The following is a 26,548-nucleotide window of genomic DNA, read 5'->3' as shown; positions in this document are numbered from 1 at the left end:
GTCTTATTAATAATTCCGTACGGCATACTTCAATTTGGATGTTCTCTAGTATCTTCTACCAGACTAATTGAAGGAAGATAGACATTCTCCATGATATCTTTTTCTACGAAGATAGGATCCAACTTGGCTCTTTTCAGGGAACAAAACTTGATTCAGAAGGCGGCGCAGTGCTGGGATGTCCTCGTGACCATCCCATATAAGGTACGCCCATAGTCAATCCATGCGACGTGGAGAACGCATTTGACCTCAATCACGTCCTAATTAGAGCTTTGATAGGCCTCCTCGGGCCTCAGCGGTGCCAATATTAGGTATCTCGTTGGCTTAAGCATGGATCCGAAAAGGCAGTAATAGTTGGATATGGCCTGGCTTTCCGAGAAGCTAAACATTCCTCAAACGTCAGACCCCCGGACGTGATACTAATCTCCCTCTACTCGCAGTTTCACAGCGCTTGTTCTCTACTTGACCTGATATATCGGGTCTGGCTATGTCCACGTCACCTCCATTCCTGGTGCCCAGCGCCCTCCACACTGAAGTGATACAGGCTGAGGACATCAAGTCAGGCGATTCATCTGACCAGGACGCGAACCAGATTGCTATTTTATCCATCAGCAAGGATGAAGATGAACCACTCGTGACCAGAAGGGAGTTGTGGAGCTATTATCGTGAGTTTTGGTACAAATGTATCGTCCCTTCAACCTTGTCATTATCTGACAAAGCTTAACTCCAGTGTACTGTAATGGTAACAATGTGAGTCGGCCAAATATTATTGGGTTCGTCTGACTGGCCCGCTTATCTATGTTTCTCACAATCAGGGTGTCGGTCCTCTGGGCTATACACAAACTCTATTCCAGGGGCTTGCCACAGCAGCGGGATATGATCCTGTCGCAGGCCCCGGATCGTCATGCCTTGCAACAACCGCTTCTGGCCAATGCGTAGTTCCCTGGGGTAGCGGTACAAAGTCAGTTTCTAGTGTGGTGCTGATCGCGAATGGTATCAGTTTCGCCATAATGACAGCCATGTTCACTACCATCAGCTCTGCTGCTGACTACGGCACGTTCGGACGGTGGTTGCTGTTCGCTGTCACAGTGGTATGTTGGGCTGCACAGTATGCCTGTATGGCGCTTACCAGTGCGTTTCTGGGCGTCTCACGTTTCCCATGACGTCTCATCATTTTGTGCAGCACCGGACCGATGGGTCCTTGCAATGGTTCTTTACATTGTCGGTTTCGTATCATACGGCGCGACTCTTGTTTTCTTTTCCGCTCTATTCCCTTGCCTCGCGCGTAATACCCCACATGCACGTCAGTTGAAAGAGAAGTATGAAAACGGCGATATTTCTCCCGAAGTTTACGAGCAAGAGGAATCTCTGGAAAAGAATAGGATCAGTAATATATCTACCGTGCGTTGCAGGGGCTGTGTCTTTTGTCGTTGGAAGCTAATGATCTTTCGGTACAGTTTCATAGTAATGTCGGGTATATCAACACCTTAGTGCTGAACTTAACGCTTTTGCTGCCGATGGCGGACAATCCCAAGGTGGACAATTATGTCCTCGTGCTGTAAGCTTCTTGTCGATTAAGTATTTGAGATGTTGTATTGATTGATGTACAGTGTCAACACGTACTGGGTGGTACTTGGTATCTGGTGGTGTGAGTATATCGTAGCTCATCTCTATCAGCATTCCTGCTGAGAACCCTCAAGTTATTCTCCAGGAGCACAGGCCAGGCCCTAGTTTGCCTGAAGGCGAACACTATATGACAATTGGATGGAAACAGGTGAGTATTTGCAAGACATTCCTGAGGAATCGACTCACGCGAACATCAGATCTGGGCTGCGCTGAAGACATACAAGCATCTTCCCTACACCTTTGTGTATCTGTTCTCCTTCTTCCTTCTCGCAGATGTACTGTTTGGTTGTCTGTCTCTTGAGCCATGCCTGACATCTTCTTGTACAGGGGCTGAATACCACCGGAACTCTCGTTACCATTTGCCAGAACAACAAGTTCAATTTCTCATTCCTGCAAAATACCTACTTGGGCCTGTCACAGGCGATTACCTCGACTATCAGTACTCTCTCCTTCTGGTACATCCAGAGATATTGGAAGATTAGCACAAAGAAGATGGTGTGTAGCACTAGTAGTTCACACTCGTTTGTCTGACTGTCAGCGGTACAGTTTGTGGTGACCAATGTCGTCACTATTTTGATTCCGCTGTGGGGTATGATTGGAATATGGACAGAAAAACTTGGGTCGGTGTCATTCAACTTGTTCTTTCCACTCATCGTCCCTCTAACATGTACGTTAGGTTTCATAATGTCTGGGAGTTCTGGTTCGTCAAGAAAACATTTTTTCTACTTTGTTTTATATTCTTCTCAGGGCATACAACATCGTGTTCGGCATTTTCCAGGCGCCTTACTACGCGTTCTCCCAGACGATGATGGCCGAGCTTAGTCCCCCCGGTTTTGATAACATGGTGTGCATTTTGGCTTTGCCGTAACTTCCCATTGCGTTCGGCTTACATCGACCAGTTCTTTGGTCTCTTCGGTCTGTCCAACCGCGCTTCTTCTATGGTAGGACCCAATGTCATACAGGCCATCATCGACAAGACGGGGAACAACTGGCAGGGGTTCCCGTTCCTCTTTGTGTTGTGTACGGCTGCTGCGATGGTGATCTGGTTTGGGGTTGATGTTACGAAGGGGCGTAGGGATGCTGTGAGGTGGGCTTCTGAGCAGCGCAGGCAGATTCACTAGAACGGACGTTGCGTATATGCTCTTTGGGGTGACTTCAGGCATTTCTAACATATCTAACTTATATAAATAAGCACGAGATACCGTCGGCTCGGCACACGAACCCGAGCTAAGTTTTTGGCGACTAGCTGAGGTCTTTGGAAGTATACAATGAAGAACAGAAATGAAGCTGCATGTCGCGCTGAAAGCGAAAACATGTATGATCAGCTCAATGCTGATCAACGGCGCGTTTTCGACTAGATTTATCACGCAATTCTCGATCACGAGAGCACACTCTTCTTTTTCGAAGGTCATCTAGGACGAGGCAAAACCTTCTTAGTCAAAGCATTGTCCTCTGCATTACGAGCACAAGAAAATATCGTGTTAATTGTGGGCAGCAGTGCCCTGTGCGCAACTGCTTACGACCGTGGACGGACACAGTCATATTTGAACTAGCATTTCTTCATCGCGCTTCGTATATATATATAGTAGATTTGATACGGTACCATAGAATGTTCATAAGTCATAGTGTAGAGTTCGTAATAGTAAAATATGAACAACACAGCAATATGGGTGCGAGCAGCGATACAGTGGTAAAGATTTAGTGTACAATGACATTTTCGAGGGCCCTGAAATTAATGGACCCAGAGGATGCGTGAGCAATGACGCGGGTGGTAGTTCCAACCCTCCGCCAAGGCTGCTTGTCACCAGGCGAACAAAGAAGTTGAGCAACAAACGGCTCTTGCAGCTTCCGAATCAATGCAACAGCAGTGTTCTGAGTGACCATGTCGGCAATGTCGGTAACGAACTCCATGGATCTGCCAACCCAACTTTCCGTTTCTTTTTCCTTGTCCTTGTCCTTTCGCTTTTCCTTGTCCTTTCGCTTATCTTTTGCCTTGTCCTCGTCCTTACCCTTTTCCTCGTCCTTTTCCTCGTCCCCGTCCTTTTTCTTGTCCTCATTCTGTTTCGGGGAGCCCTCTGTTGTCGGTGGCTCCGGAGAATCATGTTTATCGACAGTCAGTGCATCAGGGGCCTCGGCGTCTGTAGACGGACGTTGAACAAGCCTCGCGTCCCACATTCGCACGATGCGATACCTGACGCCCAGCTTCTTTCCATATAAAGAAACTAGCTGCTGTGTGACGATGACCTCGAGCTCCGCGAGGCCTTCAGCTTTGACGAGATAGCTTAAAATTCCGGGTTTGTTTTGGTTTGGAATAAGGGTGACCACTTCGTGAACAAAAAAGGGCATACACATTCTCCCATTTGCAATGAAACGTCCGTGAGGCGGGCTGCTCAAAACGTCCTTGACAAGCTTGCGAGCTGAAGAAGACAAGCCGCTGGTGATACATTTCGAAGTTTTGAGCAACCTGAATTCGAATTTCGATGAAGTGGAGTCCTGTCGAGCGTCATAAGATGGGGTCATGAAGCACCTCGGATGCGCAGCAAAGTAACTGTGAAGGGTCGACGACTCTCCCAACCAGTCGAAGAGTGAGAGGTCATCAGTAAGCGCCATGATCTCCTTCTGAAGCCGCACAAAGGCATTATGTTTCTCCCCGTACATTACAGGCATGTGGATGCCGAAAATACCTAGCAATGGCGTTAGAACGATTCATCAGTTATGGCGATACTTACCCATGAGACAATAGGCAATGTCTTCGATCTTCTTGGTTGTCCTATTGCCCACCCAACTCAACCGCTTCTTGACGTTATCGACGCCGGGTTGAAATACCTTCAAAACATCGATATCGATGTGAGTGATGTCGTGGAGAATGGACAGAAGTTCGACTTTGTGATTCTGATCAGAATCGATTAGTGGCTGCCAATCCTGCTTGTAGAATCGAATGAATTGGGGTGCGAGGAGCTCCTGCAACGTCCAGCCTCTCTTGAACCACTGACTATCCTTCAACTGCGAAATATCGGAAACGTCTGCAAGGTAGACGATAGTGATTGCCGAATCCTTGTACCAAGAAAACATAGAGATGACGGATTCCTGAAGCTCAGCGTTGTTCGTTTTATCGATACAACACGTATCGCTCCATGCCCATCGGTAGCCTTCTTTCTTCGAGGTGGTACAGAACTGTTGCAGCTTGGAGATTTCCCGTGGGGAATCCATCTCATATAAACTTCCCTTGATCTGCCAATACTGAGGTTCGTCCGCCGCACTTGCCCACTTGTGGGAGAGCATTGCATATCGAAAGAACTTGTCAACTTTGCGCTGAAGCTTAGACACGGAAGTTGATAGAAGGTTTCCGTAGAGTCGCCGGTACTCCTCTGACTCTTTGAAAATCCCCTCCAGGTCATTGCTGGTGTATAGGATGCCGCTGTGGGTATCTATCAAGCGAAGAGGTATGTTCGCTATTTTATCGTCGATTATGTTCTGAAAAGTCTCCTGTAGGTTCTTGAGGATAACCTTAGGGTCTTCAACAGGGCTGTCGGCTCTGTCAATATCCGCTATCGCCGTACAGGTAAACTCTTGAACAGGTGTGTCAGAAGATGGGGCCATGGATTGCATCTTTACCTCCTCTTGAGGGGTTTCTGTCTCTACGGGCAAGGAATCTTGGAGAGGCGATTCGTCTTGTAGGTTTGTTCCGTCTTGCGCGCTTGTCCCGTCTTGCATGTTAGTTTCATCTTGTGTTCTTGGTTCGTCCTGCAAGTCTCCTGCCTCTTCTCCTTCCGGAGAGGGTGTCGAGTCATCCTCGATGCCATCTACGGGGGCTTCGAGTTCCTACATCCGAACATTAGTAAGGATGCGTACAAGCAGCAGGGAGAGCACCTGGGTAGTGCTGTCATCAGTGGTTCGCAATGATGTCGTCCAGCGACTGAAATTGAAACGACTGGGGGATAACTCAGACTTGCAGTCTCTATAGGGCGTGAAACAGACCTCGATTTTTTGCCACTAGAAGTTACCGTCAGTTAAAATGGGCTTGTATTATAGAACCCATGACACTCACGCTTTGTCGACGCTCATAGCGGATAGCACGAAACAAATTTGTCAGAGAGGTGCGCCTGTCTAGTAACAGGGCGTGATGAGATGTATTTATGCATCGTCTAGCCTAACGGCATCACGCCCAATCAGCGCACGCACGTCAAGGAACAAAGTCTTTAGACGGGAGTAATTGCTATAGAATCGTGATTTGTGACTGAAACCTATCTGATATCGACGTGGAAGTGATATTCCTAGCATATTGGCAATGACTAGTGACGGCCCTGACGGGTGACCAGCCCGTCTAAGGTAAATCTGGGTTTAAAATTTGGATAGTGCGCGCTTTTGGAGCTGTAACATGACCCGTAGCCAATATGTTACTCGCCGTTAACCTTCTCCCGGCGAGTTTCCAGACTGGTGCCAGCAGGCTAATATGGTTCTGCCGAGGAGTTCTGCCAGGTACGAATGGCGGGAAGTGCATGGATGAATCTGATTGTGACTCACGTGTGGGTGCTTCTAGCCTAGTCACAGCGAACGGTCGTCGGTTGTTATACTACTAGAATGACTGTAACATTATCAACATGCCCAACGTCAAACACAATAATCGGGAGGAGAGCACCGGTGCGTTCCTCGTACTGTTTTGGGTGTCAGTTGAGTTTTTGAAATCGGGAGAAAAGATAAATTTACCTGGTCAGTATCAAAGAGCAAGTCAATTTGTACGACATACAATGCTTTTTACCCCACTGGTTATTGCCTTCAGCATTTGGCATACTTCGAGATTGTTCTCGGATGCTTGTACACGCAGCAGAGCAGTGGGAATGTGGTTTGAATACTAGTACTAGCAGTATAACAATGTACTAGACGATAATAGCTCGGTTCGAACAGATGCATGCACGTGAGTCACTTTCAAATTGATCCATGCACTTCGCTTCAAATTTCAAAATACTAGTTCGGCCTTTGCCCCATAAGGTACCCGCATGCGCAGTTCGACCATTAAATGTGTCAAAAGAAAGACTCGATGCACACTATGTCCAATCACGCATGAGTCTTTGTTCGGTGTACGAGCTCGTTCTTGACCGCCATGTCCACGTCACCTCCATCTGAAAACCTAGTCGGTTCCTTCCACACTGACGTAAAACAGGTTGTGGAAATCAGGTCAGACAAGTTGTCTGACCTGAACGCGAACCAAATCGCCGTCTCGTCCATCAGCATGGATGAACCGCTCGTTACCAGAAGGGAGTTGTTGAGCTATTATCGTACGTCCTTGCAATATACGTGTTCACTCCCCGACTAAGCTAAACATCAGTGTACTCTAACGGTGGTAACGTGAGTCAGCCGGGGCATTCGTGTATCCCCCACTCTACTAATTTTACGTGCCTCCAACCAGGGTGTCGGTTTGGGCTATACACAGACACTGTTCCAAGGGCTTGCCACAGCGGCGGGATATGATCCCGTCGCAGGCCCCGGCTCATCATGCCTTGCAACAACTGCTTCTGGTCAATGCGTAGTTCCCTGGGGTAGCGGAACGAAGTCAGTTACTAGCGTGGTGCTGACTGCAGATGGTCTTAGTTTCGCTATCATGACAGCTATATTAACTACTATCGGTTCTGCTGCTGACTACGGTACATTCGGACGGTGGTTGATGTTCGCTCTCACAGTAGTGTGCTGGGCTGCACAGTATGCCTGTATGACACTTACCAGTGAGTCTCCGGGTGCCACGCATTGTCTGAAGTCTGATCGTTTTTGCGCACCAGCACCAGACCGATGGGTCCTTGCGATGGTTCTGTCCATAATCAGTTTTGTCTCGTACAGTATGACTCTAGTCTTCTATGCTGCTTTATTTCCTCGCCTCGCACGAAATACACCTCGTGCACGCCAGTCGAGAGAGAAGTACGAAAATGGCGAGATTCCTCTCGAAGTATACGATCAAGAAGAGTCGTTGGAAAAGAATAGGATTACCGATATCTTTACTGTACGTCTTGTGTAGGATTTCGTGTTGTCGGGAGCTGACAATCTTTTGTACAGGTACATAGCAATATTGGATATGTAACCACATTATTGCTGAACTTGGCACTTTTGCTGCCAATGGCGAACAACCCCAAGGTAGACAATTATGTGATTGTGGTGTGAGTTTCTATCATTTGCGAGTTCCAATCGTTGTATCGATTGATGTGTAGTGTCAACACATATTGGGTAGTATTAGGTATCTGGTGGTGTGAGTACACATTGACCGGTCTTTCTGGGCTTCCTGCTGAGAACCTTCGAGTTGTCTTCCAGGAACATAGACCAGGCCCCGAATTGCCTAAAGGTCAACATTACCTGACGATTGGATGGAAGCAGGTAAGCATCTAATGGGAGACCGTGACCTTTGCTCATGCAAACGTTAGATCTGGGCTGCGCTGAAAACATACAAGCATCTTCCCCACACCTTTGTGTATCTGTTCTCCTACTTTCTTCTTGCAGACGTACTGTTTGGTTGTCCGTATCTCAAGCCGCACCTGACACAGTTTTGGACAGGGACTCAATACTACTGGAACCCTCGTCGGCATATGTCAGAACGACAAGTTCAGTTTCTCATTCCTGCAAAATACATACCTGGGCTTGTCACAAGCGATTACTTCGACAATCGGCACTCTCGCCTTTTGGTACATCCAGAAATATTGGAACATTAGCACAAAGCAGATGGTGTGTATTGCCGCTCTTGTCATGCGATCTTCATCTGACTGTCGACAATGGCACAGTTTGTGGTCACAAATGTTGTCACGATTTTGATTCCGCTATGGGGTATGATTGGAATATGGACAGAAAAACTTGGGTCGGTGTTGTTCAACTTGTTCCATGACATCAACATCCCTCTAAGGAGTGCCTTAGGTTCCACAACGTATGGGAGTTCTGGTTTGTCAAGACTTTGCACCTGTCTCGTGATTTTATATTTTCATCAGGGCGTACAATGTGATGTTTGGTCTTTTCCAAGCGCCCTATTACGCATACTCTCTGACAATGATGGCTGAGCTTAGTCCGCCAGGTTTCGACAACATGGTGTGTCATTCAGTTTCTTCGTTCCCATTGTTTTCGCTTACATTGTATAGTTCTTCGGTCTCTTCGGTCTGTTCAACCGTGCCTCTTCTATGATAGGGCCATATGTCATACAAGCCATCATCGACGAGACGGGAAACAATTGGCAGGGGTTCCCGTTCCTGTTTGCGATGTGCGCTGTCGCCTCTTTGGTGATCTGGTTTGGGGTTGATGTCACGAAGGGGCGCTCAGATGCTGTAAGGTGGGCGGCTGAGCAGCGCAGGTGTGTACTCTAGAGCGATCGTCATATATTTTCGCTCTTTAAGGTGATCTTGGGGCATTTTGGGTGTGCTATCCATATTACCAAGTTTTTTCTAGATTTGACATATATACGTGTCGATACTGTCGATTCTCATTGGGAACTTGACATGTAGACGACAATTCATTTTGTTAAATGCTATTAGTATGAGCCCTATTAGTATCTTAGTTGAAGCCGATGACGGTCTCAGCCGCATTCCAATCTTCACCCCGATCAGCTGGTAGCTGATGTCCAAGAAGTGGTCATCATAAGACACCCTTTGCCCAAAGCGAGCGACGTCGTCCAGGAGGATCAGGAGGACAACAAGCATTCCGTCAGTATTGATAATTATTCACCGAAGGATCGCACTGATGAAGATTTTCAGAAGCCTTACCTATTCATCAGCAGTGATGAATCAGAGGAATGCAATGAATATGAGGGGGTATCCTCGCCCAGCACTGAAAGCGAGGTGGCCGCTCTTAACTTTGCAGTTCAGAGCGTTTCATTTCAATCATATGCTTACATCGCCAAAGTCCATACCAGTGAAGCCAACGACGGCGATGGACCTACTACTGAAGTGGGACAGAAGAGGAAGAGGGAGGTGTAGGTGTGTCTGGGTCAGGGATTTTTGGATCGTCGAGGCGTTGGACTCGGACAAAAAATTATTCATATGTTCATGCTTATGATGATGGACTCTCCATGTACTTCAAATTGGTATGCTCGACCGCTATGTTTTCTATTTCGTCTATACGTCTCGATCGGTACTGTGCAGAAATCGCTCTTATGGGCCATACACTTCCATGATCTGACATTTCATGATTGCATCTGTCTCGGAATTGTGCATTCGTCGTGACACCGTGCGGGATCGAATCACACTGCGCAGGTGATTCAGTTAAAATAGGCAGCAGGTTCTACCCGCGTCGTGAAACAGGCGTTATAGCAAATGCGGAGTACCTGGACTACGTTATACGCAGCTGCTCGCTGGCAAAGAGTGAATTTGAAATTAAAAGAGGAAAGAACATCTTGACGGCAGATGTGCAACCTCGCAGCGCCAGACTCGGAATATTTGAATAAATACACAACAGGGTGACGATGCAAGTCCTCTATCATAAGCAGGCCGGGTCGAGTAGAGAAAGTATTTGCAGAATTCAGGCTTATGGTTGGAGACTTTGCTTCATTCTCGTTCGGTACACATAAAGTTCTATTCCTATTTGTGCCGGTGTGCCAATCTCAGCCTGTTCCCTGTCTTTTATACATATACATATCCATTTTCATGTCATATGGAGAGTAGTACTATAAGGAAGAAAATACGGTCTAGTCTAGGGGACCCCCAGTGTCCCCGACGCATCTCTGGGCGCGCGAATGCCCTGATGTGAGGCGTACCCCCATCAGTCCGCCGTTCCCGCCGGCCGTTTTAGACGCGCCGCCCTTCGAAGATGAGATGACTTTCATAAACAGGATCAATGTATGTGTGCTAGCGGATTGCATAATATATAACGCGTACTCGGCCGCTTTCGCGGGCGCTGTTCCCTGTCTATTGGTCACCGAGTGTGACTATGGTGCTGCTGTATTGTGCAAAGGTTGAGAAATGTGTCACGTAGCTTAAGTCATTGTCTTTACCTTCAGTAGTCACTTCAGCACATCCCACGACTGGAAAACGACGACAAAAGAGTGGACGGTACACGAGATTGATGGTGAGAGAAGATGAATAGGCAGTCGGAAGCTCGGTGACTGCCAAAGTGTACTTTAGTACTGAATTGATCGGCGAGCAATGAAAAGAGGTTTACACTGTCGCAAAAGAAACATCATGTCGATGATCGACATCAAGCAATGACACAAAATATACCAGGTAGCTCTGGTTTATGTTCATGGTCAACGGGAAGTCCGTCGGAATCCTCTGAGAAACCATCATTCGATGGGTAAAACTGCGAGGCGATGGATGCGAATGCGTCCATAGTATGAATAACAGTAAGTGGTTTTCACGAAGAGCGAAGAACGAAGTTGGAGTGGTCTGTGAGACTCAAAAGCGTATTGGATGGTAGTGGTTGGTGGTTAGCTTTCTAAAGTCACCAGACGAATGACCAATGCCATATTGTGGATCTGAATGCTTAATAAGAGTCCACAATTCTTCGATTTGTGGACCAGCGCAGCTCAATTCGGCAATTGCGTCGTTGAAATAGCGGAGCTAGCCGTTCGTGTCGAGATATCGGAATCTCCGCGCGTCAAGGGTCTAGATATTGGAAGCGTTTAGTTAGTCTCGACTCTTGAGTTGAATGGTGAACAACACACGCATCAACTGGGTCAATAATAATGTCAGTCGTGGTGAGTCCGAGGCCTTGGACGCGCCCATTAGTAATGGTCCCGTCTCGACTGCTACAGCCGTTATGCAGATAATGCAGACTTTGGAAATATTGAATGCCACGGCACAAATCTGGACTCCTCACATCGATCGATATTCAGTCTTCAAAATAATTCAAAAACGCCTTCATTGCCCACAAAGCAGGGAAAATTGTCCATACTCCAGGAATAATAACCGCATTGACCAAGTCACCAACAAACTACGTGTTGTGCCATCAGCCATAGCACTGCGAAAGCAGAAACACGACTCGCTGTCCAGATGTGCTGCCAGCCCATCGGTGAGCAGTCTACTTAGTGATTGCAGAATCTTTCATGAGCTTTAGACTATTGAGATTGCAAAGTGCATGGGGTAAGCAATGGGGTTAAATCCTGGATGCAAAGCAAACCACTCATAGTACTACAGTACTCACCGATCGTAAATTACAGCGAAGATAGGCTCGTCGCAGCAATCACTGTCTCTAGCGCAGGTCCCGAATTAAGGAGCATGCAGTGACAGACATACATGCCGCCAAAGCAGTGGTAACGAAGACGAGAAAGGAGAAATGCATGGTTTATGCGATTTGATGCGAACTTTGTTGAAGGGTGTCTGAACTACTGTAAGCCTTAACTTGAAGGTGGACAGCCTGAGGGCTTCTCAAACAAGGAGATCACGTGACCACGTCAATGCTGGAGACTTCTAAGTTCTGACCAGCGACGAGTCTACACCTTGAACTCACCAAAACCTTTCTTCTGCACCCGGTCAAGATGTCAAAACGAGGCGCCTCTCCACCGCCATCTACAGAAGGAACCCTCATCAAAAGAGCGCGTTCGAACTCCCCTGCTCGAAACCAAATTATCATTTCATCTGGTAACGATGACCGACAGAAAGGTCTTATACGAAGCGTGAAGCGCACGAGCAACCTAGAGGCACCTATCATTAGCTTGAGTGGGTCTCACTCGGTGAGAATTATAAACAATTTACCCGTAGGATGGTGTATTAATGAATTCGAAGGCGGAAATTCTGAGCTGTAGGTTTGACCCTACTGGGCAAAACATTGCTGCTTGTTCAGCGGATCGAAGCGTTTGTACGTGACATCTTCAAGTGTTTTATGCGAACCGTTTACAAGTGAGATATAGCTTTGTGGAGGACGTATCCACCAAATACCAACTACGGCCTCCTCTCTAGCCACCATAAAGCGCCCATCCTTGACCTTCAATGGTCCCTCTTTTCACCGCTCCTTTATACCGTATCCGCAGACCAAATGCTGTCCTTTACGGATCTTACCACCGGGCAACGGACAAGAAAAATTCGTGCTCATCGTGGAATTATAAACGCGCTGGACCGGACTATGGCAGGCGGTGCTGGTGTCGAGCTCATCGCTACCGCCTCGGACGATGGAACAGTACGCGTGTGGGAGGGTGGAGAAGATGGTTCAAAGAGCAGTGTTGCAGTGTTTGAACTCGGATGTCCAGCAACCAGCGTCGCGTGGAGTGCAGATGGGCAGAACCTCTATATTGGCGCGCTCGACAACGAGATTCACGTATATGACTTGCGCAAGGGCGAACGGGTGTATGCGCTGACTGGTCATACGGACACGCCGACGTCGCTTGCATTATCGCCCAATGGTGCCTATCTCCTCTCACCTTCATTCTCATCTCACACTATCATCCATGATGTACGCCCGTTTTCGCCCTCGCCTACGAGGATACACCGGGTGTTGCAGGGTGCTCCAGCTGGTTTCGAGAACACGCTTTTGAAAGGTGCATGGAGCAAGGATGATGGGGGACAACGGGTCGCGGTTGGTGGTGCGGATCGGATGGTATGTGTTTGGGACGTCGACAGTGGGCGTGTGTTGTACAAGGTTCGTGTTATCCCATCAGTGCCTCTTGCGTGTCGCTTACCCTCTCTTTAGCTGCCGGGGCACAGGGGCACAGTCACTTGTGTAGACTTCCACCCGAAAGAGCCCATCAGTAAGATTTTTTTTTGTCTGACTGATTTTTACTAATGTGTCTACAGTTCTTACTGGCAGCAAGGATGGTACTATGCTGCTGGGCGAATTGGACCCCGGTGTATAAAATATGTGATGCGTCAAATACCGCGGGCGCCACTGTCACTTGAATGCAGTTCAAACCCACAGAGATATGTTGTTATTCTTATCATGCTGCAATGAATTTAGTCGTGGCTTCATCGGAAAGTGAGTTCGTGCATTAGTAATGTAAAAGTATTCTCGAGTGTGAGATAGACTTCAAAGTTCCTTCAGTTGCCATGTCAAACAACGTAACTTAAAAACCAGGAGTTATATTCTCCACAAATCCCAGGAGATCTAGACAATCGTGTCATCCGTGGCTTCCAAAATAAATCCTGCCAAAATAATATGACCACCGCAGGGGTCGAACCTGCAATCTCCTGATTACAAAGTCGTAGTCAGACGCGATGCCATTTCGCCAGGCGGCCTTGAGATTTTTGTTTATGATGTACATCAAGGGTAGCAGCTGCAACTTCATAATAACGCGGTCTTAATGTGAATGACTGATTTTAAGCCGAACTTTTGCTGTTTCATTCAAGTCTCATATGCATGGGACCCGAAACGTCACAGAAGGAATCAACGAGTCTCCTTTTCTCTTTTCGCTTTATTAGTAGTGCTAAGCACCAGCTAACGAGAATCGGGCCCGAACGTTAACTGACACATACCATCCTTCACCTGTTTGACCGCTATCGTTGTTATCTCTTTGAGCTGTCTCATATGCTGTCTGCGTCAGTGACAACCACTCCTCGGCCACGACCCCCAGGTCGGGTACGAAGAATCTCTACCCACGTCAAAACTTCCCCGCCTCCTCCATATGCTGCCACATCGCTTCTTCATGATCAACTAGATAGCTCCTCGGATCTGAAACGAGAGACTTTCAATGGAGCATCTGCATGGGACGACATCCCTAACCTTCAAGATTGGAATGGAAGGTCCCGCGAGGAGTTATCTGAGCTACTCCTGAAAGCTGATGAGCTCATCAAAGACCGAGAAAATGGTTTGTCCTTTGATACTTTATTCTAGAGAAATAGACTCAAATCATTGTCCTCGTGCCGTGTAGAACTCAGTGTCACCACAGCTGTCTGTAAATCATTGTACGAAAATAATCTAGAGCTCCAGAACAAACACAAGGCGCTTCTCTCCCGTTTACCCACTTCATCATCTGTCTCTCCATCAGGATCCTCTGCATCTTCTCCAGCTACTCCCGGAACGCCTCTTCCACACTCACCCCATTACTATACCAACATCTCTTCCTCACACGCGAGCACTAGTACTTCTCGCTCCCGCCGGTCGCAAAGGCGTGTCTCTGTCTCCCCTGCAGACCTCGCTCTACTTTCCGATCAGAATGCTGAGCTCCTTGCAAAGCTAGAAAAGCTCGAATCTGAATCTGTTCAGACTGATCAAGCGGGACGACGAAAATTACGTGGTTTGGAGAAAGAGATACAAGGGCTTCGAGAAGAGCTCGAAAAAACTCGTGCCAGAAGCGACGAGCTCGAGAACAAGGCAAAACTTGTTAGTCCTACCCTCGAGTCTGAGGAAGCGTCGAAGAGGCGACATGAGAGAGAAGAGCGGGTCCGCGCCCTACGGGGTAGGAGTGAGGACGAAGCAAATGATGGAGAAGTACGGGACTTTGCGCCAGGGGGGGCTCTTGCATCTCAAGGGGTCTCGAGAAGATCCACCGGACTAGGCAGGTCAGAGAAACGGAAGCGTCCATCGCAGTGTCTCCGCCGGCATGCTTCTGAAGCTGGCTTTCGTTCGGCTCCTTCAGATGGCAAGCTTTCTGAACGATCAAGAAAGATGTCTTTATACAACGGTGTCTCTCGATCATTCCCCCAATTCCAGTTTCCTTCTCCTGCTCATGAGCCAGTCCCGACGATACCCGAATATGCACTCGTGTTCCAGCTCCTTCAAAAGATCCGTGAGCTTGAGCAGATTAATTCACAAATAACGATGCAGCAAGAGAAAACGACAGCATCGCTGCAGTCAGTTCAGAGAGACGCTGCAAGCATCCAGCTCCTCTACGAGAGCCTTGGCGATGTCGATGCCATTGATTGGCTGGCTGAGGGTGACAGCTTCGAGAATCCCGGTGCCCACGAGGAAGATGAAGATTCCGAGGAAGACGAGACAATTCGTTTCGCCAGTCTCCGTCGGTCTATGCTCACGGATTCCTCGGCTGAGTTTGATAACGGTATCGAACCAGATAGACAGAGTAGCATGCGGCACGCAATACTTCCAGAACTCTTCCCTCCACCTGCACATCATCGCACACGTCGATCTGTTGTTGGATTATTCGACCCCCCGACTATATCTGATGTCAGTAATCCACCTTCTGTACAATCACTGGGCATTCCCGGTCTACCGGCCGTTCCTTTTATTCCTCTGCCCAGCACAGAATCTGTGACCCCCGAGGAATTGGATTTGTCATCACCTCTGGCTGCGGGAGTGCCTACTACAGAATTCACGGGCCGCCAGACTCTCGACAATGAGTTGGGGCTTGCATGGGATAGCTGTCATGGGAATGACCACTTCCGCACACCGAGCCTAGTTGATCTTACATCGCTTTCTCCTTCTTCATCCGTCGGCGTTCCGGATTCCGGCACTCCTTCCACAACAGACAAGCTGTCTTTTTCCCCGTCTTCTAGTTATATCTCAGCTTCTTCCACATCTTCCACCTCATTTGCTGAGCAGGTTAGCTTGAAAACAGACGGTGCTCATGATTTTGAGTCCCTAACATACAGTCCGCCCAACGCGCACGTGGGTACGCTTGCAGATAAGAAGTATCGCAAGTCGCATACCATTCGGATGCGCACAAACCACTGGACTGAAGGTCGCTTTGAAGCGACACTTCTTTCTGCCCCACGGAGGCAAAGCTCTGCTGATCTTGCCCGTCCTTCCACTCCAGTTCCTCAAAGACTCGTAAACGAGTTCGTGGATAGCATAAGCCGCCATCGCACACATTCCCTTTCTTGCGGTCTCACAGATGATGAACCAAGGACGATTTCTGTATCGCCAGTCTCTCTTCGTGAGGGAGTCCAGAAGCCCCGACAGCGACGGTTTGTGTCGTTCGTTTTGGAGCTGTGGTTGTGGCTTCAGTTTGCTATCGTCGTGGTCATCTTTCTTTGGGCGATGGCGAAGCGCGGACCGAAGAGTGTGTTGGAGGAAGCTCAGAGAAGGAAGATTCAGTGACGCTATTTTGGATGGACTATCTATAGTGTAGTATTAATGTTGAATATGCCCTAGGCTAATGATATACGAGATTCTACGCCAGCTGGATTTTTGGTCTGGTGTACTAGCGGCCCAAGCGGTGGCGCGCGACTGGTACTGGTCTTGGACGACACGTTGTCAAACTCAATGCTGACGCGGGTGCCGGTTCCTGAAATCCTAAGTAGGTGGTACCACGTACGTGTGTCCAGCTGAGCGCAAGGGCGATTTATTTTTTTTGGAGTGGCGGCAATTCACCACGTACATACACGCTCCTTTAAATCTGCCGGATTGTTCGTTGACGTTCACTTTCTTGACATACGCCGTTGTGTGCTCAGGCTATTAGTGGTATAAAAATCATACCTACGGAGCTGGAGCAGACGAGTTAGTTCAATTTTCGGCCCATCCGCTTTCTCACAAGACTTGGTCCCGGCCAAAATGTAAGCTCTGAGCCTTAGTTACGGTCCCCGAATACTTAATAGCATCCTGTATAGCTCCACAGACATATCTAGTACCATGACAAGTGCCTTGGCAAATGAAGCATTCCTGTGCAAGTGAGGCTTGTATCGCTATTTTCCCTCAGGATCGTGACATCTCGAACGGAACTTCGTCGCATGTACAGATGCGGCAATGTACCATGTGCTCACCAGCAAACGTCCGCTAGAATCGTCCCTTCACACGACCGCACGACAACATCAAACTAATCCGTTCGCATTGACATGAGAGTATAAAGTGTTAGAAAGTACCTCTTGATCTGACGCAGACTTGATCTATGGCAACTTCCTCTCTTTTGGACTCCGAAAAATCTATCGCACAGGAACTACTCGTACAGGTTATCTCCGCTGATATCGCTAAGTCCCCGCTACCGATTAGAGAGTCACTTCGCGGAACGTCGACAACTCCCTCACCTCCCACTGTGGACATGCCTTTATCTGTACTCAAGGAAGCATCGATACCGCTTCTAGTCAGCAGCCCTGCGTCGAGGTCTGTGCCCCTCGAAGAATGCAAGTCCGGCATAACCGAGAGACGAGAGAATGGCTTCCTTCGACGGTGGCAGCAATGGTTCGCGTTCTTCGGTCAAAGTTATCGGATAATCTTTATTGATCAATTCTAGGGATTGGCTTCATGATTGCTGGAAGCCCTACGAATACATCGAACAGACTCCCCCTATGGCCACCCAAGAGCCTACTTGTTTCTGTTTAAACGTTCGACGGAAGACAGATAAAGGTGCGCCCTCAGGTATCGCATAGTTGCAATTGATGTACCAGTTTGCAGAGAAACCAAAACTGGTTTTCAGTGATTTTAGTCCCATTTTACTCGCCTGTTTACGGTATGGCGGATCTGAGCACTCAGTGTATCAGATGATGAATGATTATCTTCTGCAGCTCCATTATAGGGGGTGAATGCTTGAGCCAAGATCCACAAGTTCCTATCGATGAGCTGCTTTTGGAGCTAGATTCGTTGGACAGTCGCACCAATGACGCACGTGTAGCATTGGAAGATAACAAAGAAGATGGTATCGTATCAAGTGCGAAAGCGCTCGAGCATACGTATGAGGGTCTACATGGTATGTACTCCTTATGGTAACTCGTTTCATACCTTTCATGATGGCAGATGGTGACGCACGCGCGTACCTTACGGCTGCAGTCCAGCAGCTTGGCATTCTCCTACTATTGCTTAAAGAAGAATTCAAATCAATGTGCGATATGTCCTGTGTTTTCGTCTCTTGGTGCCTGATTTCCCGTAGAGCGGAACGATTGAAACATGCAGTAGTGCATGGTCGCATACCGCTCGATCTGCTGGAGTTCTACTTCCAAAAGAATCAGCAGTACTACTACCACGACGACAATGATGATTTCGTGAGGGAACTGACATTACTCTGCGAGATACTCACATAGATGAATCATGCAGGATGCATTCCGCTTGACCTCAACTTATTACGATGACTTTGACAAGTAAGTTGTAAATGTCACTTGTAGGCATTGTATCTTCCATTTCTTTTTCTTTTATAGAACATTCACTCTTAACGGAGAGGGTTCATACTGGAACGGAGCCAAGTGGGCTGAGGTCGAACGAGGCCGGATGGTTAAACTGACTGAGGTCTGTTCCCCATACTATCCTGCTTTCGTCGTACTCATTGCACTCAGGGGTCGTTGATCTTGGCTGATTTGAGAACCTTCAAGATGACGCCTGAGATATGTAGGCGACTTACGGGTAAGAGCACATGTCCTGCAAATGTCCCACGTTAACTCTGACTCTAGAGCGCGGCAGGAAGTACGTCGCACTAGCGGGGGTCCATCACAGACTTCGTGCGTTCTCTAATTTCTGTTATTTTATTGAGTTAACCTTACCTCTCTTAGACAGAGGAGTGCGCCTGATCATGAAATAGGTGGATAGTTTCTCACTGACCTGTCATCTCCAACAGCGGCGGATCATAGTTGATCGCTTGGCCTGGAACACGTTCGGCTACAACCACACGTAAGGAATTGTTTACCAGTCATTCATTGTATAATCTCATTATCGACTAGAGATGATACCTCTTTTCCATACCCCCTTCTTCAAGATAGAAGCAAGGCTCGAGACAACGACGACATCCCGCCTGTGCCCGAAGATGATATCGCTCTTCTCCCGCGATTCATGCCAGGTTTTGATATGGAACGCAAGGTAATCACACAAAGGTAGACATTCGAGTATCTCTGATAATGCTTTGCTTCCTGCAAGTCGTGGGGCTTCTTCGATGTTGATGAAATCGAACCAATAAGATTCAATGAAAATGCCTGGAAGCACATTGTGCTCGACGAAAGTTCAAAGGTAAAGGCAAACAACCAAAATATTTGTTCATCTTCTGATTACGACAGGATATCATCGAAGGAGTTGTGGGTACATTCGACTTCAGCAAGGAGGTCATGGCAGATGAAGAACAATCGGGCTTGGTAGGTCAAGTTACCTGTTCGTTCAAAAATAGTATCGAATGTCACGGCGCACCTCTCGCTGGTAGGTTATACTCCTGCATGGACCATCAGGGACTGGCAAAACGGCAACCGTTGAAGCTATCGCGGAACACTTTAAACGACCATTGCACACCCTATCAGTATGTTCCCTTCCGTTGGACACGAATTTACTTGTGGATACGTTGACATCCCGTCTGGATGTATGTTTATCGACTGCTGTCCATCTTAATGCAAATTCAACATTTCCACAGGTAGTAAGATCATGGAATGCCATAGTATTGATTGAAACTGGGGATGTGCGGTATTTTGCATGTTTTATCAGTCGGTCATGAGTTGACTTGCATTCAGATTCTCATGCAGACTCAGAGGCACGAGCCAATAGTGCGCATTAGGTGTATCCATCTTGTGCTATTCTGACCTGCGATCAGATGGAGGAACACGATCGCATCTCGATGATACTCGAATTCTTTGAGCGGCATCGGTGCATTGTATTTGTTACCGCCAGAACTACATGTGCCGCATACATGTCGCATTTTGCTATTGGTACAGGCTTCATTTTCTAAGTTATCAATCCGCGCTTACCTCGTCATCCTTGCAGCTATCCAATATCCTGAATTAGATAACGATTCCCGCCAAACTATGTGGTCTAATATGCTCTCACAGGAAGCAAACAACATATCTCGTCGAGACATCGAGGAATTGTCTAGAGTTGCAGTCAATGGTAAGTAGCCTCGCCCTATTGTAGACAGACGCTGCGATATTTTCCAGGTCGGGCGATGAGGAACATTCATACTACGGCCAAAGCACTAGCGCATTATAGGTGCTTGTCTTCATTTACTATGAGATCTTTGATTGATCCAGTATTACAGTAAAAAACCTGTATCTCTACACCACTTGAAGACTGCTGCAAAGACACAAGGACAGGTCGAAGGTGCAGGACATCATCTTTACTGGTGACCTAGAAGTTCAGAGCCGTTTATTGAATATACCCTCTAACTGCAAGAATGCAATAGTTAGATAGATAATATATGTAGACTCTCGACAGACGAATTACAGGGCAGTTTTTTTTGGATCTTTGATCATGAACTGTGATCGTGTAAGTCGGAAATCGCGTGAGTTCTTATCACGTGTGTCGTCACATGATTCACTGATATCATGAAATCATAATGCATCCTTCAAAGTCTACTTCCAAAATGTCATCTGCGGCATCCTCATCAGAATCTTCTAGCCCACCACCGGTCAAGAGAAAAAGAGTTACCGAAGAACGTGATGATGCAGTGCGCGAAACAGACACAGCACCAGCCCTAGATGACGACGTCGCGTTGTCTCACGCCGAAAAACGCAGACAGAAGAAAAAGGAGCAGAAAGCTCAAGATCGGCCGTCGAAAAAGAGAAAAGTAACAGATGGTTCCGCAGCTGACGTCTCTTCAAAATCCTCGAAGCCTGCTGGCAATAGCAAGCCGAAACGTCAGAATTCGGTCTGGGTAGGCAATCTATGGTTCAAGACTACGCCAGATACACTGCGAGATTTCTTTGATGGCGTTGGGGAGATTACACGAATACATATGCCCACCAAAAAGGGGACTAAAGGAGAGAATATGGGGTGAGCAAAATTTGTTTCACTGTTAAATGCGTAGTCGACTGAAGACAAGGTAGCTTTGCCTACGTCGACTTTGCTACGTCGGATGCCAAAGTCACAGCGATAACCCAGTCTGAACGAGAGCTTCACGGTCGGAATTTGCTGATTAAAGACGGTATGTGCGCATGCGGTTTAGCCTACAACACTTGATGTTTAAGCTTGCGTTCGCGCATGTGTAGGAAATAATTTTGCGGGCCGTCCCGCAACTGCACCAGCGGCTGGAACACAAGAGGACGCAAAGGGTCCTTCTGCAGGTAAATCAGCGAGCGGCTTGACGAAAACACAACAGAAGATTCTGCGTGTACAGAAGCAGCCTCCTGCACAAACATTATTCCTAGGAAATCTTGGTTTCGATACTACTATGGAGTCGATTCGTGAACTTTTTGAGGCTCATAGACACCCGCAAAAGGCTGGAAAGGGCGTTAAAGTGAATGATACCGAGGCTAGTGTCGAGGAGGATAACAGTGCCACGAAAGATGTTTGGTTACGAAAGATCCGCATGGGAACTTTTGAAGACAGTGGTGCATGTAAAGGGTGAGTACTTTGTTGTACAAGGTGCATGTAATGCTAACGGAATCATCCAGATTTGCGTTCCTTGACTTTACCAGCATCGAACATGCAACTGCTGCCTTGCTCAATCCTCGCAACCACCGTCTCAATGGTCGAGATCTAGTTGTGGAATATGCCTCTGCTGATGCAGTCCGTCGAGGCGGTGGTCCAAGATCACAAGGCGAACACAAAAGCGGTCCTGGAAAAAGACATGGTGATCGGCAACCCGACGCAGCTGAACCGCGTCCACGATCTCAATCACGCCCGGGAACGCGTGGTGAAAATGAGAAAGAACACATCGCACAAAAAGATGACGCAGAGTCAACACGACGGAATCACAAAGAGGGTCCACGACATATAAAAGCTGACAGGGTTCGAGGACGCCCAAAACCTGGTGCTGCACTGGCCAAAGCGCCGCGTGAATCGGCTGCTATCATACCCAGCCAAGGTCAGAAGATTGTGTTCTAAGATATCACGATAGCAAAGGGTAGCGAGAGACGCGACATTGTACACCCTAACAGTAGATAGCTTCGCAAAAATCATGCTGTCTATATGGACATGTCGAATGCATTTTCCAGTTCATGGATCTTCCTCGTCATCTTGAACCATCCCGACATTGAATTCAGCGCAGATATCCCACCGAGAGCCTGCAGCAGCAGCTGACACATACTTGACGAAGCGCATAACGCCCTCGTCTCGCAGGACGAGAAGGAGTGTGTTAAAGCTAGGCTGAACGGTCAGCAAAGTACTCTCGTCCTCTTCATCTTCCTGCTCCCTGATCCCTGCATCATCATTATGGTCTTGTGAACCAGAAGCATCGTTGACTTGGCGTGTTTTGCTTGACCCGGAACGATAGACCGCTGGATCATCATCCTCATCATGGGGTGCCATATAACACTTGATAACGAATAAATCAGCAAACGTCGATGAGAAAGATCTTGAACACAACCTCCCAACCTCCCCACTCCCCAGTTTGCCAACCATGCGGCTCTTCGTCCTTTTCATTAGCCTTCGACTTGCCATTTGATCGCGTCTCATTCTCTTCAATTTCTGCTTGTGGCGTTAATTCCAACACTACGTCCAATCGCGACTCGTTCCCTTCACTCGTTGCAAGAGTGTAGTCCAAGCCTGGTCTAAACCTTCGCGCTTCTACAGCATAGCTGAGCGGCACCAACTTTGTCAGGATGCTTAGCCAAGCGCGAAATGCGTCGCTTGGAAAAAGTTCGTCTTGTAACTGACGAAGGATTGTGTCTGGTTCACGTGAAGGCACCGTTGTTTTTTGGAGCGTACAATAACGCCATTTGTGTGGTGGACCCCGTGCAGACCATGCACCAGAAACGCCAGCAGTGTGTGGTGGTATGCTCCCCTGTCGAGTCTCGCCATCAAGACCATCAGCTTGGTCTGCCATACGTAGGTCAGGTTCAAGTTTCGATACGAGAGACGCGGAAAGGAAATGGTGAAGTTCAATATTCGATTCCACGACAAAACGTGCCATCAATGCCTTCATCGTGCGTGTTTGAAGGTAAACTGGGTTTAGGTATTTTGAGAGATAGGAGATATATTCTCTTCGGAGCGGTCCATCGGGATGGAGTGAGTCTAAGTCGGGATATGCAACAAATGTGGTAGAGCTAGATGTCTGTAGTAGTCCTGATGAGACAAATGCACAGACAATACATCTTCCAAGACACACCAACTGTTCTCGTGAGCTTTTGAGCTCAGGAACCGTCTGATCAGCTTGATACCCCTCCTCGCCCTCTTGTGCTGCGTGGAACCAGCCACTTATGCTAAGTCTTGCCACACCATCTCCTCCTACTACCACTTCTTCTACAGAATGGAAGCTTTTGCCTGGTTGCACTTCGAAGAAGATAAATTGATTCCAGCTTGGAGGGATGGCTTTGCATGGTGCAGCCTCGGGCTCAGGGATCCCGTCGACGCTAGGTTGAACAGGATACAACTCTAAAGCACCTCCCCATTCTTTTTTCCACTCCTGGCCGTATGGCAATGGCATATAGAGGATGTACGATACGCGCCTGGTCCCAATCACATCGTCGTGGTTAAGTAGGTGACACCCTTGCGTGTACGAATTGACAGACATATCCTGTTTCGTTCCGGAGAGTGGTCCACACCCAGTGACGGCCTGGATGAACTTGCGAAACTCTGAAGAATAGAGTGCATCGCGGAGAGCAAGGAGGTTCGGGAACAGTGCAAGTTGAGCCTCAGAGAGGTACGAGAGTGATGCAAGGTCCCCGGTTTGATTGACCTATGAAAAAGATGTTGGATGGCAGATAGTCGGTTAGGATCGAGGCTCACCTTGTATATGTCTGTCTCCTTCTCAGTAAAGCTCAGCTCCTTCATACATTCGTCCTTCACATTCTTGAGGAGATCGTCCTGGAAAAGCTTTTCGATAATCGCATATTTGAACGGTCCACTGCCAGCGTAAATCTGATGCAATTGTTGCACGTTTTCTGGCTGAAAGAGACGGGGATAGAAGCACAACCGGTGGTCCACGGTTGATGTCGACGAGGAATGTGTCGTTTTTAATCGCTTTAGAAGTGAATCTGAAGAAAGCCCAGGCGAAGGAGATCGCTCGCGAACATGGGCCATTATCTTCTTTTAAAAATATTGTGAGATGCTTCGTGTAAATTGCGAATTGGCCTCTACCAGACTGCTAGTACGTCACAGTACTAAAGACCATCGATATCATTATCGCAGTTACATAATATATAATTGTTAGGGTCCAACATTCTCTACTACGAGACTACGACGTCGAATGAGAATACAAAGTTGAACCTAGTGGATCCCCAATCTAACCCTCTCCTGCTTCTTGATCATACGAACATCTTGCAGATACGCTGAAGCTCTCGCCCACTTCTCGTGTCGTTTTGCCGTTTGATTTGGCACAAGTTCAGAACTGGTGTACAGAATGTCCTTCAGGTTTGGTAAAACGGAGGAGAGGAAGGCGGCGACAGCCAACGGATTCTCTATTAGTGATGCCCCGACAGAGAGTGTAGTGATATTAGTATTAGTTACCCCACCCCCTGGTACCTCGGGTGTCACAACACTGTATGAGGTGGCGTCCATGCCGATGCCAAGAGTGTGCAAGTTTGGGCAATGCAACAACAGACTAGAAAACCCATCCAGGGTGATTTGAGGACGCGTTGGTGTCACCCACGTGGCCTCATCACCCAGGCGTAACTTTATGAGCTTGGGCCACGATTTAACGGCTCTAATGAGGTCTTGGTCGTTCAGAGTAAGGTTGCCAAAGTGACATGGTAGCGTTAGTTCTTCCAATGTGCAAAACGAGCATAGTGGCATGATTTCACTGATCGTAAGCAGTGAATCACAAGTCAAATCGAGTGAGAGAGCTTGCACTTGTTGCGCCGTTACACGAGAGGCAAGGAGTAAAAGAAAGGTTTCGTTACTGGAAGATCGTGGGATGTTCCCGAGAGAGATAGATACTCTTCTCGCGGGTATCCACGTTGCTTCAAGGAAAGGCATGCATAGCTCGGAACTATTCGCACGGATTGTGAGATATTGAAGGGGATTTGAAAATGTAGTCGGATTGTATTTGAAGGAGTTTTTATTTTGCGATAGAAATGAAAGTTGTAAGTGCTCGAGGCAGCAAAGAGTGGAGAGGTGGAGCAAGGCGGGCCCATCGACGGCTTCTGTGCTAAGGGCCTTGAGCTGGTGCCAACCACATACAACTGCTTCTGAAACAGGGACGGATGCAGCTGGATCTAATCCAGTGGTGGAGAAGAATTTCATGAGGGGACATATAACTCCCAGGTTTGATAAAACCGAGAGCATAAACAGGTTACCCATCGCGTGTAGATGAAGCTCAGTCAGGGTGGGGCTGAGAAGGTTGGAAAAGAGTTGGGTAGCTTCAAAGCTACCATCCGACCAGCTCAGTTTTTCAAGGCGAGGGAGCAAGGAAGGCCAAGGATGACTGCAGAGGGTATGTGCGAGTTCCTGAGAGATGCCACCCATAGCACTCCGCCCAAGTGTTCCAAGGGCTCGAACCCTCGTAAGGTACTTTTCGATGCCCCGCCAATGAGAGATCAGAATGCAACTATTTATCTTCTGTATGCCGTTTGAGACAGGAGTGTAATCATGGAGTGCCAGAAACTTACCAGAATACCACTGTGACGATGTCGAGACCATACATGTCTGGGAAGACATTCCACTACAGGGTTGAGAGTATCTATGTGAGCCCAGAGCATGTCCAGAGCAAGGTCCGAGAATGTGCGACAAGTCCTAGCGAGACGTGCGAGAGTTTCGCGGCGAACATATACATCATGAGGTCTGGTTGGTACTTCAAGGGTGATTTCTTCATAATTGTTCACGGCCGAAAAAATGTTCTGCAGAACTTCACAGATTTGGAGGCAGGAGTGCATGAGTAGTGCGATAGTGAGGGGCCTGTGGCATTCGCCCGCACCTACTAGTACGACGTCCCTATCCGTATCATGACGTCAGAAATAAAGTCGCGGAGTAGAAGTTTGAAATTAGGCTTGCTTTGCTCGGGGCTGACACTGAAGCACTGATCAGATAGGCGACAGCACGACGCTGAGGCTTATACTAATAGCCTGAGTACTTCGTAGTAAGTACTCTTGGAGTAGCATTACGTGGCAGAAACTTGACCAGCCGGGGATAAGACACTCGCTGTGATAGAAACAGTTGCGGCCACTGCCAGGCAAAGCCGCACCAGCATCCCGAACACACAGAAACTCTCGAGATTGGCACCGGTCACCCGGTGGTCATGCTCAGCTGCGATGATAATTATGTAATCGTAACGCCGCGTACGCGCCAATTCCCGACGACGCGGCGACGCCCGACACCATCACGTGTCGTCTTGGTTCGACTTCGTTCGCCTTCCGCTTCTTCGTTTGGG

General features: G+C 47.9%; 11 protein-coding genes and 1 non-coding gene across 12 annotated transcripts; 8 read left to right on the top strand and 4 right to left on the bottom strand.

The window, feature by feature from the left end:
* EDB93DRAFT_1131483 (MFS general substrate transporter) lies at positions 1 to 2,897 on the top strand. The gene is made up of 14 exons (XM_041448968.1): positions 1 to 201; positions 266 to 662; positions 728 to 747; positions 813 to 1,128; positions 1,181 to 1,398; positions 1,455 to 1,555; positions 1,608 to 1,645; positions 1,698 to 1,771; positions 1,821 to 1,898; positions 1,951 to 2,118; positions 2,170 to 2,243; positions 2,300 to 2,323; positions 2,371 to 2,467; positions 2,523 to 2,897. The coding sequence occupies exons 2-14, from the start codon at positions 485 to 487 to the stop codon at positions 2,742 to 2,744; spliced, it is 1,608 nt and encodes a 535-aa protein (XP_041310292.1). The 5' UTR covers positions 1 to 201; positions 266 to 484; the 3' UTR covers positions 2,745 to 2,897.
* An 84-nt stretch (positions 2,898 to 2,981) lies between these two features.
* EDB93DRAFT_1070091 (uncharacterized protein) lies at positions 2,982 to 3,158 on the top strand (the record flags this gene model as incomplete). The annotated part of the gene is made up of 1 exon (XM_041444954.1): positions 2,982 to 3,158. A coding segment is annotated over one exon (177 nt), but the record flags the coding sequence as incomplete, so codon positions are not given.
* A 105-nt stretch (positions 3,159 to 3,263) lies between these two features.
* Positions 3,264 to 5,337, bottom strand: EDB93DRAFT_1131477 (uncharacterized protein; the record flags this gene model as incomplete). Its single annotated transcript, XM_041448967.1, has 2 exons — positions 3,264 to 4,307; positions 4,353 to 5,337. 2 exons carry the CDS (start codon positions 5,335 to 5,337, stop codon positions 3,322 to 3,324), a joined length of 1,971 nt encoding a protein of 656 aa, XP_041310290.1. The 3' UTR covers positions 3,264 to 3,321.
* Positions 5,338 to 6,593: 1,256 nt separating this feature from the next.
* On the top strand, positions 6,594 to 9,274 carry EDB93DRAFT_1131471 (autophagy-related protein 22-like protein). Its single transcript, XM_041448966.1, has 14 exons — positions 6,594 to 6,899; positions 6,950 to 6,969; positions 7,031 to 7,343; positions 7,398 to 7,615; positions 7,669 to 7,769; positions 7,821 to 7,858; positions 7,910 to 7,983; positions 8,031 to 8,108; positions 8,161 to 8,328; positions 8,385 to 8,458; positions 8,515 to 8,538; positions 8,586 to 8,682; positions 8,733 to 8,941; positions 9,027 to 9,274. The coding sequence occupies exons 1-14, from the start codon at positions 6,725 to 6,727 to the stop codon at positions 9,034 to 9,036; spliced, it is 1,599 nt and encodes a 532-aa protein (XP_041310289.1). The 5' UTR covers positions 6,594 to 6,724; the 3' UTR covers positions 9,037 to 9,274.
* Positions 9,275 to 11,169: 1,895 nt separating this feature from the next.
* EDB93DRAFT_1131451 (uncharacterized protein) lies at positions 11,170 to 11,637 on the top strand (the record flags this gene model as incomplete). The annotated part of the gene is made up of 3 exons (XM_041448965.1): positions 11,170 to 11,186; positions 11,267 to 11,314; positions 11,347 to 11,637. The coding sequence occupies exons 2-3, from the start codon at positions 11,267 to 11,269 to the stop codon at positions 11,635 to 11,637; spliced, it is 339 nt and encodes a 112-aa protein (XP_041310288.1). The 5' UTR covers positions 11,170 to 11,186.
* Positions 11,638 to 11,919: 282 nt separating this feature from the next.
* On the top strand, positions 11,920 to 13,610 carry EDB93DRAFT_1202508 (WD40-repeat-containing domain protein). Its single transcript, XM_041450958.1, has 5 exons — positions 11,920 to 12,253; positions 12,306 to 12,378; positions 12,431 to 13,155; positions 13,207 to 13,264; positions 13,311 to 13,610. The coding sequence occupies exons 1-5, from the start codon at positions 12,059 to 12,061 to the stop codon at positions 13,367 to 13,369; spliced, it is 1,110 nt and encodes a 369-aa protein (XP_041310287.1). The 5' UTR covers positions 11,920 to 12,058; the 3' UTR covers positions 13,370 to 13,610.
* A 59-nt stretch (positions 13,611 to 13,669) lies between these two features.
* Positions 13,670 to 13,748, bottom strand: EDB93DRAFT_t42. The gene has a single exon. It is a non-coding gene; the product is annotated as a tRNA-Arg (tRNA).
* An 88-nt stretch (positions 13,749 to 13,836) lies between these two features.
* Positions 13,837 to 16,682, top strand: EDB93DRAFT_1320027 (uncharacterized protein). The gene is made up of 2 exons (XM_041454896.1): positions 13,837 to 14,317; positions 14,381 to 16,682. The coding sequence occupies exons 1-2, from the start codon at positions 14,038 to 14,040 to the stop codon at positions 16,504 to 16,506; spliced, it is 2,406 nt and encodes an 801-aa protein (XP_041310286.1). The 5' UTR covers positions 13,837 to 14,037; the 3' UTR covers positions 16,507 to 16,682.
* Positions 16,683 to 16,847: 165 nt separating this feature from the next.
* Positions 16,848 to 20,544, top strand: EDB93DRAFT_1131428 (uncharacterized protein). Its single transcript, XM_041448963.1, has 24 exons — positions 16,848 to 16,961; positions 17,016 to 17,075; positions 17,144 to 17,583; positions 17,636 to 17,748; positions 17,797 to 17,851; positions 17,907 to 18,088; positions 18,136 to 18,220; positions 18,269 to 18,380; positions 18,433 to 18,476; positions 18,534 to 18,621; positions 18,669 to 18,735; positions 18,783 to 18,830; positions 18,882 to 18,889; positions 18,947 to 18,999; positions 19,050 to 19,185; positions 19,243 to 19,332; positions 19,380 to 19,454; positions 19,520 to 19,672; positions 19,724 to 19,768; positions 19,821 to 19,853; positions 19,901 to 20,015; positions 20,071 to 20,193; positions 20,241 to 20,292; positions 20,342 to 20,544. The coding sequence occupies exons 3-24, from the start codon at positions 17,294 to 17,296 to the stop codon at positions 20,427 to 20,429; spliced, it is 2,055 nt and encodes a 684-aa protein (XP_041310285.1). The 5' UTR covers positions 16,848 to 16,961; positions 17,016 to 17,075; positions 17,144 to 17,293; the 3' UTR covers positions 20,430 to 20,544.
* A 41-nt stretch (positions 20,545 to 20,585) lies between these two features.
* On the top strand, positions 20,586 to 22,299 carry EDB93DRAFT_1131424 (uncharacterized protein). The gene is made up of 4 exons (XM_041448962.1): positions 20,586 to 21,075; positions 21,129 to 21,226; positions 21,291 to 21,645; positions 21,696 to 22,299. Exons 1-4 carry the CDS (start codon positions 20,639 to 20,641, stop codon positions 22,126 to 22,128), a joined length of 1,323 nt encoding a protein of 440 aa, XP_041310284.1. The 5' UTR covers positions 20,586 to 20,638; the 3' UTR covers positions 22,129 to 22,299.
* EDB93DRAFT_1223032 (nuclear protein) lies at positions 22,240 to 24,332 on the bottom strand (the record flags this gene model as incomplete). The annotated part of the gene is made up of 4 exons (XM_041451172.1): positions 23,971 to 24,332; positions 23,351 to 23,920; positions 22,610 to 23,296; positions 22,240 to 22,557 (listed from the first exon to the last, which is right to left on the bottom strand). The coding sequence occupies exons 1-4, from the start codon at positions 24,262 to 24,264 to the stop codon at positions 22,240 to 22,242; spliced, it is 1,869 nt and encodes a 622-aa protein (XP_041310283.1). The 5' UTR covers positions 24,265 to 24,332.
* Position 24,333: 1 nt separating this feature from the next.
* Positions 24,334 to 26,425, bottom strand: EDB93DRAFT_1202498 (uncharacterized protein). Its single transcript, XM_041450957.1, has 2 exons — positions 25,791 to 26,425; positions 24,334 to 25,740 (listed from the first exon to the last, which is right to left on the bottom strand). The coding sequence occupies exons 1-2, from the start codon at positions 26,052 to 26,054 to the stop codon at positions 24,451 to 24,453; spliced, it is 1,554 nt and encodes a 517-aa protein (XP_041310282.1). The 5' UTR covers positions 26,055 to 26,425; the 3' UTR covers positions 24,334 to 24,450.
* Positions 26,426 to 26,548: the final 123 nt, after the last annotated feature.

The sequence above is a fragment of the Suillus bovinus genome (genome assembly GCF_016758785.1).
Source record: "Suillus bovinus strain UH-Sbo-P2 chromosome Unknown EDB93scaffold_12, whole genome shotgun sequence".
Classification (NCBI taxonomy): Eukaryota; Fungi; Basidiomycota; class Agaricomycetes; order Boletales; family Suillaceae; genus Suillus; species Suillus bovinus.
Note: the sequence above shows the minus strand (reverse complement) of the source record. Positions and strands in the feature narration are given on the sequence as shown.

Bases quoted from the DNA above. Each gene is read 5' to 3' on its own strand.
- EDB93DRAFT_1131483 (XM_041448968.1), top strand. From the start codon at position 485: ATGTCCACGTCACCTCCATTCCTGGTGCCCAGCGCCCTCCACACTGAA. The intron at 748-812 runs GTGAGTCGGCCA...TCTCACAATCAG, and splicing joins TGTACTGTAATGGTAACAAT to GGTGTCGGTCCTCTGGGCTA. The intron at 1,899-1,950 runs GTACTGTTTGGT...CTTCTTGTACAG, and splicing joins CCTTCTTCCTTCTCGCAGAT to GGGCTGAATACCACCGGAAC.
- EDB93DRAFT_1131471 (XM_041448966.1), top strand. From the start codon at position 6,725: ATGTCCACGTCACCTCCATCTGAAAACCTAGTCGGTTCCTTCCACACT. The intron at 7,616-7,668 runs GTACGTCTTGTG...TCTTTTGTACAG, and splicing joins GGATTACCGATATCTTTACT to GTACATAGCAATATTGGATA. The intron at 8,539-8,585 runs GTTTGTCAAGAC...TATTTTCATCAG, and splicing joins CACAACGTATGGGAGTTCTG to GGCGTACAATGTGATGTTTG.
- EDB93DRAFT_1202508 (XM_041450958.1), top strand. From the start codon at position 12,059: ATGTCAAAACGAGGCGCCTCTCCACCGCCATCTACAGAAGGAACCCTC. The intron at 12,254-12,305 runs GTGAGAATTATA...ATGAATTCGAAG, and splicing joins GCTTGAGTGGGTCTCACTCG to GCGGAAATTCTGAGCTGTAG. The intron at 13,156-13,206 runs GTTCGTGTTATC...CCCTCTCTTTAG, and splicing joins GTGGGCGTGTGTTGTACAAG to CTGCCGGGGCACAGGGGCAC.
- EDB93DRAFT_1320027 (XM_041454896.1), top strand. From the start codon at position 14,038: ATGCTGTCTGCGTCAGTGACAACCACTCCTCGGCCACGACCCCCAGGT. The intron at 14,318-14,380 runs GTTTGTCCTTTG...CGTGCCGTGTAG, and splicing joins CATCAAAGACCGAGAAAATG to AACTCAGTGTCACCACAGCT.
- EDB93DRAFT_1131428 (XM_041448963.1), top strand. From the start codon at position 17,294: ATGGCAACTTCCTCTCTTTTGGACTCCGAAAAATCTATCGCACAGGAA. The intron at 17,584-17,635 runs GTTCGCGTTCTT...GATCAATTCTAG, and splicing joins CTTCGACGGTGGCAGCAATG to GGATTGGCTTCATGATTGCT. The intron at 18,477-18,533 runs GTAAGTTGTAAA...TTTCTTTTATAG, and splicing joins TATTACGATGACTTTGACAA to AACATTCACTCTTAACGGAG.
- EDB93DRAFT_1131424 (XM_041448962.1), top strand. From the start codon at position 20,639: ATGCATCCTTCAAAGTCTACTTCCAAAATGTCATCTGCGGCATCCTCA. The intron at 21,227-21,290 runs GTATGTGCGCAT...GCGCATGTGTAG, and splicing joins GAATTTGCTGATTAAAGACG to GAAATAATTTTGCGGGCCGT. The intron at 21,646-21,695 runs GTGAGTACTTTG...GGAATCATCCAG, and splicing joins GACAGTGGTGCATGTAAAGG to ATTTGCGTTCCTTGACTTTA.
- EDB93DRAFT_1202498 (XM_041450957.1), bottom strand. From the start codon at position 26,054: ATGCACTCCTGCCTCCAAATCTGTGAAGTTCTGCAGAACATTTTTTCG. The intron at 25,741-25,790 runs GTAAGTTTCTGG...AACGGCATACAG, and splicing joins ATCGTCACAGTGGTATTCTG to AAGATAAATAGTTGCATTCT.